A 13,034-nucleotide genomic window follows, 5' to 3' on the forward strand; every position below is an offset into this window, starting at 1 on the left:
ATAATATGGGTGGGCTTCATCTAATCAGTTGAAGCCTCAAAAGAAAAAAGCGTGATCTCCCTGGAAGAAGAGGGAGATCTGCAGCAGGCTGCCTTCAGACTCAAACCGCAGCTCTTCCTGGGGTCTCGAGTCTGCAGGCCCATACTGCAGCTTTTGGACTTGCCAGCCTCCACAACCACATGACCTAATTCCTTAAAATAAATGTCTCTCTCTATATACACATCCTACTGTATATAGGATTGTATTGTTCTGTCTCTCTGGTGGACTCTAATACAGGTGGCATTCTTTTTCCATATTCCAGGGAATACTGGGAGGCGGGGGATGTCTGATGAGAAAGCCCCACATGGACCCTCGGCCTCACAAATGAAAACCAGGAAACAAATAAATGAATGTCTCGCAGGAGGCGGTACATGCCTTGACCCAATGGACCAAACCAAGAATATGAGTAAACATTGCACACTCACAGCAGGCTGCGCTCAGAGCGTGGAGACGGAGCACGATGGCTTTATTACTGAATGAAGAACCAGGCTACAGCCACAGAGGGGGCCCCGGTGTCCCCAAGGAGGTGGAGGGCTTGGCGCTCAAGCCTGTTGTTTCCGGGCCAGCAGAGAACCTCACGCTGGCGAGAGAGCGGGCAGCACTTTTCCTGCGCACTGGCCGAAGCCGACGCGGTAACCGTCCCCCTGGCAGTGCCCTGCAACAGAGGAGGGCTAGGGTCAGCCTCGGAGACGCTGGGCTCGGGGGGACCAAAGCCCACGCAGCCACAGTGCCAGCTGGGCCCGAGGCAGGAAGGTGCCATCAGAATGACAAATACATAGTTTTCACAGAAAAACAACCCTCCCCCAGAAGCTGGGCAGGCTGCAGAAGCACCGAGACGGAACTCCAAGCCCACCCGATGATCCGAGACCCCCAGAAGCAAGGATGGCTCGTCGGCTTTCCCGAAGGGTGGTTGACTCTCCAAATTCAAATCCTAGGTCTGCTGATTAGCCTGAGGCCAGACTGTCTGGGTTCAAAGCCTGGCTTCTCCACCTCCTGGCTCTCTGACCTTTGGTCCCCCAGGAACTCAGTTTTCTTGTCTGTGAAATGGATCTAATGACAGTACCCACTGTTGTAAAGATGACATGGGTTCACACAGAGGGAGTTCTGAGAATAGTGCCTGGCCCAGGGTAAATGCTCGGTGTCAGCCATTGGGACAATTATTTTTTTTTTTAATTATTTTTTAAAATTAAAAAAAATTTATTTTGGGGGGTCTGTAATTAGGTTTTTATTTATTTATTTATTTTTAATGGAGGTACTGGGGATGGAACCCAGGACCTTGTGCATGCTAGGCTCGCAGTCTACCACCAAGCTATACCCTCCTCACTCCCCCCCGATTAGGACAATTATAAGCTTGGTGAGTAGGAGCCACTTGTTTAACCTCCGAGCTCAGCCCCCTCATCTGCAGAGGGGAGCAGCACGCCTTGTCTCTCAGAGTTGTGAGGATCTGATGAAACACTCAGGGAAAGCCCCAGCAAGACATCTGTCACAGAGCACATGCTCAACGAATATTAGTCTCATTCATTCAATTCCATTCCAACAGAAAGGCCAAGAGGAGGAGGCGCCTGTCCCTGTACCTGAGAAGGGTCTGTTTAGTGGGAGCAGCCGGTCTAGATACGAGTTAGGGCAGAAAAGTCTATGAGGTGCTGGGAGAGCAGCAAGGAGGGAACATTGGAGCTGGGACTTGACAAGTGGGTAGGAGTTCACCGGGGGAGACACAATGAAAATTGTGAGCCAGACAGAGGGAACAGCATGTCAAAGGCACAGAGACCCAGGCATTTGTTCAGTGGAAACTGCTGTGTGGGGACTCCTGAGAAGCCAGATTACAGAGGACTCTGAGAAGCCACGTTAAGGAGTTTGAACCTTAACCTGCAGGCACCGAGGTAACATGGAGGAGTTCGCAGCAAGACAGTGAAAACTATTTTTTTTAAAGCGTGCTCTCTGGTGGCCCCAGTGAGAAGATATACAGAAACACATAGATGGATGAGTGCCAGCCCTGCACAGAGGCCCCGGGGCTGCTCAGATTGAGATACTTCTCAAGGGTTCTGGGCCAAGGCAGCGCTGAGGTGATGGCGACCAGGCCCACAGTGGACACCAGGGCCACTACAAGGGATGCCTGTGACCTCGAGTTCCGCCACCAGACCCCTTCACCTGTTGGAGACGAGCCCCAAATCTGGAGCTAGACCTTCTGCTACCCAGGGCGAAGAAGGAAAAACAAGATTGCAGCAACCGAGAGAAATAAATGGAAGCTCACTGCTGAGGGGACTCCCAGCCATCTGAACACTGAGACCGAAGGCAGCTTTCGGAGATGGGGTCAGGGACAGCTCAACGAGCCCTCCCAGTGAGCCCAGGGACAGTCCTCACGGCCACCTGCAGCTCAGCACAGCTTACCCAGCCTGTCTCCTCCCACCTCTCCCCACCTGCCCAGTCATCCAGCTGGTCCTCCCTGCATGGGCCGTCCAGACCACTGGTCTTCCCTGGGAAGGTGGCAGCTTGGATGCTAGGGCGACAGCCCAAACCAGCCCCTCGCCCTCCCGGCATCATAGAGGCACACCCCTGCGACCGTGTGCTGCCCCTTAACGCTCTGGGTCACCTTCTGTCCAGAGCAACATCCTTGCCTATTCTGTTGCTTGGTTTCATTATTTTCCCATCACTTTTGAATCCCAACGTTCAGACATATCTGTGTCCCTGGGGAAAAAAGGCCTATTAAAGTAAAACCTGGCAGAAATTCATCAATCATCTATCAAAGCATCTCCCTCCAAGCTGCAGCATTTAGAGAGCCTTCTTCCTCCAGAGCCGCCCACACTGATGAGTGTTGTCTTCCTCTCCTCCTGCCCTCAATGCTGGGTGCTCTCTCGGCCCCCCACCCCCACTCCTTCCTGCCCTGGGTTACAGCAGCACAGCCCCTGCAGCAAACAGCCCCTGCCTGCTTCCTGATGCCTGATTACAACCGCTCACCTCCCAACCAGCCATCCGGAGATGTGACATAAGACAAGCAGAGGGGAATCAGACAGACAGAAGCAGAGGGGTCAGCGTGGAGATGAGGCAGAGGTTAGAGTGATGTAGCCTCACACCGAGGAACGCCGGTAGCCACTAGCATCTGGAAGAGGCGGGAATGGACGCTCCTCTCAAGCCTCTGGAAAGAATGTAGTCCTGCCAACACCTGGATTTTAGATTTCTGCCCTCTAGAACTGTGAGAGAGTAAATTTTTGTTGTTTTAGGCTCGCAGGTTTGAGGTAATTTGCTATAACAGCCAGAGGAAACTAATACGAGCTCTTGGCCAAGCATAGAAACAGACGCGCGTACAATTAGCCAGAACTCTGTGTTTCAGGTGAGTTGCTAGTGGAGAGGACAGACAGACTGATTCCTCCTGAGCAACTAAGGAAGGCGCTATCTGGGCTGAGCCAGGTTTAATTCCAAGGGCTGGCAGGCCGTAGGGAAAGCGGGGTTGTGTAGTAGAATGAGGTTCCGCAGGGAGGGCAGAATCAGATGCGGGACGGGTGTGAATTTGAGGAAACAGGCAATAGGGAGCCACGAGAAGATCATGAGCAGAACAGTAGCAGGGGGAAAGCAGACCTGAAGGACGATTTTCTAGGCAGCGGGAGCAGGATGGATTGCAGGAGCTGGAGCAAAGCGGTGCCAGCAATCCAGACACAGCAGGTCAGACCAGGCCAGTGGCACAGAGACGGCAGGAAGCTTCAGAAGGATGCTCAGCAGGATGTTTAGATGAAACGGTTCCAGCCTGCAGAGCAGAGTCAGGGGTACCAAGACAGGGTCAGGAAGTGGGGGTGCCAATAGGACATGCGAAGGGAAATGTGTAGTCGGCCGGCAGAGAGCAGGATGTGGGGAGTGAGTGCAGAGGATGGGCGCTCCCTTAACCTGCCTACAGGGCAGACAGGCACCGCTGGTCACACACTCCATGCGGGCACTCCTGTTAAGAAGGGTCAGGATGCTGGGCCTTCTCCAAAGGGGGTTCTGGAAATTACGACAATGACGAGGAGGACAACGGTGAAGACTGTCGTCAGTTTCACACGCTCACAAGGTTACATGCACCCTATTAGGCGCTGTAGACACTATGAGAGGGGTTAGGAGTTGGGGATACACTGCCTGGATGGGACTCTGATTTCACTGCTTACTGGCTGCAAGACCCTGGGCAAGCTATTTGACCCCCGTCAGGCCTTCATTTTCCCACCTGTAAAATGGTGTAGCAGTGACAGTGGAACATGACCCCAGAAGGGCAGACCCTGCACTTGTCCTGGTCACCATCAGAACCCCAGTATGGGACTCACAGCAGGTGCTCCAGAAACATCTCCTGAAGGAGTGAACTGGGTCTTCCTCACGACTATGCTGTGAGGTTAAGTATAGTAACATTAACTCCATTTTAAAGATGAGGAAACTGAGTCTCAGAAAGTGTAAAGAACCTGAGGAAGGTCACAAGGCCAGTGTGGATCTGGGCAGCCAACTTGAGTCTGTCCGACCAATGTGGCGCTCTCCTACCCCACAATAATATGTGGCGGGCAGAATCGCCCCCCAAGATGTGAGTGGTACCCCCGCCTCCTCGATACGGGCTGCCGGAAAATCTCAGTCAGCAACTCAGCCCAGTCATAGGGCACAGGGTCACAGGGCATAGGGTCACGGGGCATAGGGTCATAGGGCACGGGGTCTCTGCCCTGCAAAGTCCAGAACAACGAGAACCTGACATTGTTTTATAATTTCTCTCAGGGAGAAGGGAGACAAAGCAGAACTTCTGCAGTCTTGTTGGGCTGGGGAGACTCAGATTGAAAATCCCTGGCAGCTAGGGCTGTGATAAAGGACAGAGCAAGCGGACACAGACCTGGGAAGGCCAGAGTGGGGACGAGTTAGGACAGATGGCTTCCCAGCCAGACGGGAGCGCCACATGGTTAGGACAGTGCCCGCAGGCCTGGGTCACCCCCACCTGTCATGATGACTTCATCCCCGTCCAGCAGAAACTTCCTGGTCTGGCCGCTCCCCAGCTCCACGGCCCTCGTTCCCCTCCACGACAGCTCCAGCAGGGAGCCAAAGCTTTCTGGCTCCTTCATAACAGGACAGGGAAGAAAGCGTCAGATATATTTATACCGTGGTGAGCACGTCGGAGCCAGTGTGGACAGAGGTTAGCAAGGCCGGGGGGCTCAGGGCAGGGATAGGGGACCCCCGTGGCCCTCAGAGATCCTGGGGAAATGTCCTCGAGGCAGGGCACCCTGCCCTGCTCACTTTGTCAGGACTCGGGAGAATGCTGGACCAGCATGCCTACGCCCCTTCTTCCAGGCCCCTGCCCACTCCGGGGGCTGCAGCTTACCCGAGACTGTTATGCCTGACCCCTCCCACTGGGAAGAGATGTCCCATCAAACAGAGCCGCACTCACGACCTTGCAGGAAGTGACTGGTACGTGCACCGCCCCAAAGTCATCAAGGGCTTACAGTGGTGCAGGGGTCTGGGGGAAGCAGTGGGGCCACGTCATCCTGGTGGGTGCATTCTGACTCTCCCCTAGCAGACAGACGCAGCCTCCCATTCCTACACCAGTCTCTTGAATTTGGAAGAGAAGACCCTTCTGCACCCAGAGATGGATGAGGCTACGAGTTGTAAGATCCACCGGCCTCAGGCTGCAGTCCCTTCTCGGGGGTGAGCTGAGGGCCCTCTGGTCTGTACGGGGAATAGGGCTGCTCCGCGTGAGCAGCCCCCCAGGCAATCGGATACTCACCGGCCCGCTGATGGTTCCAGAAGCCAACAGGTCCCCCGGCCGCAAGTTGCAGCCATTGACAGAGTGGTGAGTGAGCTGCTGCAGCATCGTCCAGTGCATGTACTGCGGGCGGGGGACACAGAGGTGGGGATGGGCAGTGTTGGGGGGGGGATGGCTTCTCCTAGCCTCCCGGAGGCAGCCCACCTAGACTGCCCTACTCACAGCAGCCTTCCCGGGGCTCTCTCCCATCCCTTACAGCAAGGGCAAGTGTCCTCCTGCAGTGACCCAGGGACCTCCCCACCTCTCTCCCCGCCCCTTCACCAGCTACAGCCTGGCTCCTCTGCTCCTCCCAGCAACCCTACCAACCCATCTTCTCCAAGAGGTGCTCCCTAAGTAGCTGACCTCACTGCTCAGACCCTCAGTCTGCAACGTGCTCATCTGTCCATAATTACACTCTGTCCTGTGATTAACTTTGAGTCCTAAGTTGACAAGGTCGAGGTCCTCATAATAGCAGAAGTTTCTCGTGAGCAAAGACCTCACTTGAATTCTCCCACCCTGGGCCTTGGAACAGAGGATGTGCAAATGGGAACAAGCACAGGACAAGGTGCCCAGCTGCATGAGTCATTAGGGAGATGCAAACTGAAATCACAACCCCCCAGAACGGCTGAAATGAAAAGGCTGGTGTCATCACATGTAGACCAGGATGTGGAGCGGCTGAAATGTTTATGCACTACTAGTGGGAGTAGAAGTTGGAACAAGCCCTTTGAAAAAGTACTTGGAAATACTCCTAAGCTGCAAACAGATATATATTCTCTATACCTTAGCAGATCTATTCCTGAATATCCACCCAGCAGACACGTACACATACATGCACCAAAAGATACGGACTAAAACGTTCACAGTAACTCCACCAAAAAATGGAAACAATCCAAATGTCCATCAAGAGTAGCATGAGGGGAGGGTATAGCTCAGTGGTACAGTGCGCGCTTAGCATGCACGAGGTCCTAGGTTCAATCCCCAGTACCTCCATTTAAATAAATAAATAAATAAATAAATAAATAAATAAATAAATAAATAAACCTAATTACCTCCCCGTCAAAAAAAAAATAGCATGGAAAAAGCAATTGTGGAACATTAATACTGTGGAACACTATACACAACGAGAAAAATGAACTATCACTGCAAACAGCAATGTGACTAAATCTCACAAACGTAATGTTAAGACCAAAGAAGCCAGAGATGGGAGAATACATCCTGTATGGTTCCATTTTTATAAAACTGGGAAACAAAGTGAATGTACGGTAACCAGAAGTCAGGAGAGAGGTTACGCTTGTTACAAAGAGGAATAATGTGACTGGAAGGGGGCATGAGGGGGCACCTGAGGTCCTGGAAATTTCCCATTTCTGGATCTGAGTGCTGGTTGCTGCTTTGTGAGAATTCATTGAGCTTAGAATTTGTGCATTGTCAGCTGTGTGTGTTGTGCTTCAATTAAAAGTTCACTTAAAAAGAAAGTAAGTCACTCTGATCAGTCCAGCCCCTGGCAGACAGGAGAAGCCAGAGACTAGCCCCTTACAGGAGTATCTGTCACTCCCCAAGAAAATCACTGGCCGTGTCCATGCAGCCTCCATCGGGAGGGGTCTCTGGGACCACCTGGCCTCTTTAGACAGAAACAGCGTCACGAAGGCTCCCGGCCCACGGGCTGAACCAGCATCACATCCCAGAATGGGTGCTATTGCCCTGGTCCTGCCAGGAAGAAGGAGCTCCTTCTTCCCCTCACCTCCAAAAAGCAGTTTTTCCAGCTTCCAAGCTTACCTTAAAATTGGACCTGCATATGGTAGCTGCCTGGCTCATTCCTTCTCCTGTTGGTTAGACAAGCAACACAGACAAAGAGATTCCATTAATCAAGGAGGGGACAAAAACCAACCACCTTGTAGGGTGAATTGTTCTGTGGCTTAAGCGTCCCATTGTCAACCGTGAAACAATATGCTCATAGGATATCAGAGCTGGGAGGCTTCAGAGATGATCTGGCCCAGGGATGGCAAACAGATGCATACGAGACACCACTTTCTCCTCGCACACCCACGGCAGACAGCATGACTCGATCATGGTACTGGTTTCCTCTGAAGTCAGATGTAACCTCAGAATCCTCCTTAACACAATGCTCCTGGCCACCAGTACTCAACAGGAGATAGTGTTCAAGTTGAAACCTACTTGCGTCCCAGAGCCCTCTGGACAGCTGGAGCCCGCCAAACTCCTCCAGTGATGGGCAGTGTGCTACCACACACTTTACTTCAACATTTATGAAACAACCAAACTCCTACTACACACACGGTACCAGGCCACTCCTGCACCATGTCTAAACAGTGCCAATAATCAGAAAGCTCTCCTCCCCAGCACCAGCCTTCCTCCCTTGGCCCTGGCTTCCCCTCCGAGGATGCACAGAACAGGTGGGCTGCTCGGCCCCATGGAAGGTCAGGGTCCCCCAAACCTGCTCCACCCAGATCCTAACACGGAACATCAGGACTGGCGCGGGGAGGGGTCTTGGAAAGCATCCCTGCACTCGGCCTTCCCTCTTCTAGGTCTTTCTACATCTCTGGACCCTGCACATTGATAAACTTGTCCCTTCCTCCAACCTTGCACGCTCCTGGATGTTTCCAGACAGGCAGGATGAAAACCAGACAGAAATGGGCTCTAAAGAGGCAGCTGTGGGTATAAGGACACTAGCCTAGAGCGCGTGACACTTGGCTGTAGTCTCAGCCTTGTCACCAACCAGTTCAGCGACTTTTCCACTCTGAGCCTCAGTTTCCCAGTCAGTGACAAGAAAGAGTTTGCAGGGCCTCTGGCAGCTAGGAGCCATCCGTTTCCCGTGTGGGGCGTCCTACTCCCACGAGAGACAGCTCCTTCCTCCTCCCAGCGGACCCCGAGCCTGCTGCCAGCATCCCCTCCATGAAGGCCAGAGACCCTGGAACCCACCGCAGCAGAGCCTGGGGTAAACAGACAGGACAAAAGGAGGAGAGAAATCTGCGAAGAAGAGAGACTGGCCGAGTGTGGCCCAGGGGCCAGTGTGCGTCCCCTGGGCAATCCCTCCCCCGGCGCCGAGGGCCCCCAGCAGGAATGGAAAACAACACCTGATTCTTTCCAGGGGCAGGCGCTGTTCTAGGCCTTTTCATGAGTCGTTGACCTGCTTAACCCCCACCATGACACCATGAAGGCAGCACCAACGTTAGCCCACTTTACAGACGACAAACTGGCACAGACAGATTCAGTAACCTGCCCAGGGTCCCACAGCTGGGCAAGGGGCAGAACCAACTCGAACCTGCAGAGCCAGGCTCCTTATCACTAACTCTCTACCGCGAGCAGCCTCAGGGGGACGGGGGCCCTGTCTTCCAGGCTCCGTAGGCCGAACAAGGGCAGGGTATCACGGATTGGGCGTGCCAGCTCTGTGTGGTCCCAGAGGGCAGAGCCAGGCGCACAAGGACAGGCTTTCAAACAGGCACTGGGTGAAATGTGCCCCACCCGGGGTGGGGTGGGGAGTGGTGTGCCAGCAGAGGCTGGGCAGACTGCGGCTGGGGAGGATGGAGAGGGGATTCAAGCGGAGGATGGAGGTCCCAGACTCCACAGTTTCTGGCCCTAGGGGCTGAGAGCCCAGTGATACTGGGCTCATGTCATGCGGGCCCCATGTGGCTCCCTTTGAGCACAAGGTGTCCCTTCCCCTCCTCTCTCCTTTTACAAGAGTCCCACGTGTCTCCCAGACCGCACCCCCCCCGCAGCGCCACCCGCCTCATCCACCTCCTGCCGAGGAGTCAGGAGCCACTGGGCAATGGCACTTGGGTACACTTGCCCACACACCCTCCGACCCCATGACAGTACCTTTCAGGGCGACAGAGAGTTTGATGTCAAACGTGTAGGGCTGGTCATGGCAGAGATACGGCAGGGGCTTGGGGTCCTGTGGGGTAAGAGCACAGCACAGAGGGTCATGGGCCGGCGGGCTGAGCTGGCACAGGCTGGGCCCCGCAGCAGACCCACTGGCCCCCCTGCTCTGCTCTTTGCCCCTCCCGCCAAAAGAGGACCTGAGGAAGAAGTGGTGGTCCCTCTCCAGGGACCCAGCACCGTGTCCCTGCACAGTGGGGGGTGGGGGTGGTCCTATGAGCTAGACTCTGGGAAAAGAAGCAGGGGGAGGGGAATCAGCAGGTCAGAGGTACAGGAGCCAAATCAGAGAGGACCCAGAAAGCTGGGGAGGAGAGTGCTGGGCAAGGCTGACCGGGGGGAGGCCAGAGATGGGGGAACAAAGCAAGGCCTGGAGGAAAGGCCGGGGCAACAGAAAAGGAAGGTGGGGGGCAGGTGCTTGGCCCTTCTGGCGCTGGACCCGGCTGTGGAGGCAGCTTTGATGGCCAGGCCAGATCTGCCCTTCGGCCAAAAGTAGTGCTTTCCCAAAGAGCAATACATGAATCTCTAGTGGGACGTGAGATAACATGGGTGTTTTATTTCAATAGTATGTTTCTTTTTATGATTAACTTGGTGGCCTGTAATGCTGATAGGCACATAAAATTCCTTTTCTAAACAAGTTATTAGAGTTTTCAAATGGAAGCTGCTTTAAAGACAAACATTAAATAAATAATATTGCAGAAGTGGCAAGAGTCGGGAAGGTTGCACATCCATGGTATTTGGGAAAGGCTGGCATAAAGGGAGGCAGAGCCCAAAGATCTCTCTGGCAAGGGTGCAAGGGTGCCTGTGAACGGGGATCTGGACCAAGGATGGAGCCTGCGGATGAGCAGCAGATGCAGCACGGGCTGGGCGGTCCGTGCAAGGGCTGGCTGCAGAAGAAGCCACCGGCAGGGACTCACCAAGGAGAGAGGGGACCAGTCTTGGTGCCTGAAAATGATGGGGGTTGGGAGAGGCGGTGGCAGGAAGGAGCAAGGGGACAAGCACGGGAGCCCCATGGGAGCTTCACGAGGAACTGGTCTTCAGGGAAAGACCCAAAGTGTGTTTCAGCACAGCTCCCTGAGCTGACAGCAGGGCCAAGAGGGGCCCAGGAATGCAGGAGGGCAGTCGGGTACAGGGGCCATGTGTGAGGTGAGATGCTCAGGGGAGGCTGTGGGGGCAAGGACAAAGGCTGAGAGCTTGGCAGGGGCTGCCAGCTCACCCATGGAGAGCAGAGTCAGCTGGAGCATCGCAGGGCTCTGGGAGACACAGTAAAACTGGGCAGGTGATGTGTAGGAAGCCAGGGGAGTGAGAGCCTAGGGAAAATGGGGGCTGCCCGGGGTCCACGCTGAAGAGGGTGCAAGGCCACGGCATCAGGCAAGATCACAGGCCCTTTGGTGAGACCACTGGCAGTGATGGGGCGGGGGCGGCAGCCAGACTGGGACAGGCCGAGGAATGAGGGCTGAGACCATGAGACCTGGACAGTAGTACACCTACAGGAGGCTGGGGACCAGGACTTCTTGTTGCCTGACTCCACACTGCATTCTATTCGTTAGACTCCAGGGGGCGCCATCACACAGAACACAACTTGGCAACCTGGGAAGTTGTGCAATGTGGTGATACTGGCAGGGACCTTTCTCCTCCCAACTGGCCAGTTCCCATGGCCTCAGAGGATTCTGAAGTTTACAAAATTCTGTGTTTCTCCACAAGAACTGTGCAGGGGGCAGGGAGAGCACAGGCAGAATGATTGGTGCCATGCCTGCCTGGAGGTCCCTGTCACCAGGAACCCCTGTACGTGGGCATGCTGGGGGCATGGAGCTTTTCCTCCGGATCCTCTCCACGCCTGGTGGGCAAACAGCCTCAGAGACAGCAGGGGCTGGGCTTGGTGCTTCTGGCAGACGATATGCTTACCTGCTCCAGGTTGGGCCCGGCAAAGGGCATGAGGGCGTCCATGGGCACCACCCACGGAGAGATGGTGGTTCCAAAACTCTTCCCGAGGAATGGCCCAAGAGGGACGTACTCCCACTTCTGAATGTCTCGAGCTACAGAAGGGCCAAGCGGGGGTTACAAAGGCTGACTGTGCCTCATGCCAAGCCTCCCTCCGCCCCTTGACCAAGGACCACAGACACTCAGCATAGCCCTCCCCAACCCTGGTGCTCTGGCCCCAGCCAGGCTGCCCCAGGACCAAGGACAGAGGTCCTTTGAGGTCACTATGCCAGATTGCAGCAAAAAGAAAGATGACGAAAGTGCAGGCAGGATATTTCCCCACGAAGGGGCCGGAAGCTCATCCTCATTCTGGGAGGCGACACTTCCTGGGACTCACTGCACCATCTTTCTCCTACATCTGACATGGGGATTGGGACAGGCTTAGAAACTGGGGTGTTTGGTTTGAAATCTTAGCTCAGCAACTAGCTGAAATCTCTCGATGCCTCATGCCTCATCTGTAAAATGGGGATAAACACCTTGTAGGGATTCAGCAGGAGAGTCCATGGGAGGTACTCAGCACAGGGCCTGACTCACAATTGCTCCAAAATACGAGCTATGACACCAGCCTTGTCCCTGTTCAACTTAGAAGAAAATTGGAGCTCAGGGAGGTGAAGTAACCAGCAAAGAGCTCAGAGCTGAGATGTCTGTCTGATACCCAAGCCGGCACCCTCAGCCACTGTACCACCAGCCGCCTCTGACCCGCACCAGACTCGGGAAACCATCACGGCCTCTGTGAAAGTGTCCCCAGAACCCAGCCTCCACCCAGAGCAGAGTATGCACAGGGAAGTCAGCCCCAGGATGCCTGACAGCCTGTAATTACCACTCCAGTCGTTCATAAGGACCATTCCAAAAATGTGCTCGTGCGCCTTGGAAATGGGGATCGGCTCTCCCAGTTTGTTCCCAGGGCCTACAAAGAAAGCCTGACAGGGGGAAGAGTCGATGAGAATCTGGCTCTGACCCACTGCCCCAGGTCATGTGCCTGGAGGGCAAAGGTCAGGCATTTCCAAACCAGGCATTTCTGGCCAGGGACCTGAGCTGCCCCGCGGTTACGAACTGCAAGGGTACGAATCCACTGTATTTCTACATCATGAACGGCACCCAGGAGGACAGACGGCCACCCAGGGGAAGTGGCCCGCAGTGCCTGCCCGAGCCCCCACCCCCCACCACGGTCCCTGAACACCGTGGCAGCCCGCCCCACGCCTCTGCTCTTTCCCCTTCACCCGATGGGAGCTCGGCCTTCTGAGATCTGACAGCTACACGAGGCTGGTGAAAATGAAAACATCAGGGTTTGTATTCATGTCATGAAAAATCGAAATGCTGCCTCTGGGATGCAGCAAAGAAAGAGCCTGCTGGGGTGTACCCCACACCCCAACACATCACCCGCCGCCTCTGA

The 13,034-nt window shown here is 54.7% G+C and overlaps 1 protein-coding gene across 2 annotated transcripts in view; it reads right to left on the reverse strand.

The window, feature by feature from the left end:
• Positions 1 to 471: 471 nt before the first annotated feature.
• FAH (fumarylacetoacetate hydrolase) overlaps positions 472 to 13,034 on the reverse strand; it is a 30,219-nt gene continuing 17,656 nt past the window's right edge. The window contains exons 8-14 of one of the 2 annotated variants that reach the window (XM_031440702.2): positions 12,462 to 12,561; positions 11,567 to 11,697; positions 9,605 to 9,680; positions 7,547 to 7,593; positions 5,756 to 5,857; positions 4,973 to 5,090; positions 472 to 694 (exon numbers count right to left, since the gene is read on the reverse strand). In XM_031440702.2, coding sequence (XP_031296562.1) covers positions 615 to 694; positions 4,973 to 5,090; positions 5,756 to 5,857; positions 7,547 to 7,593; positions 9,605 to 9,680; positions 11,567 to 11,697; positions 12,462 to 12,561 — 654 coding nt within the window. In that variant the 3' untranslated portion in view covers positions 472 to 614. The remainder of the gene's footprint in view (positions 695 to 4,972; positions 5,091 to 5,755; positions 5,858 to 7,546; positions 7,594 to 9,604; positions 9,681 to 11,566; positions 11,698 to 12,461; positions 12,562 to 13,034) is intronic. The other variant, XM_064480655.1, reaches the window with a different exon arrangement.

This window comes from Camelus dromedarius, chromosome 29 (assembly GCF_036321535.1).
Source record: "Camelus dromedarius isolate mCamDro1 chromosome 29, mCamDro1.pat, whole genome shotgun sequence".
Taxonomy (NCBI): domain Eukaryota; kingdom Metazoa; phylum Chordata; class Mammalia; order Artiodactyla; family Camelidae; genus Camelus; species Camelus dromedarius.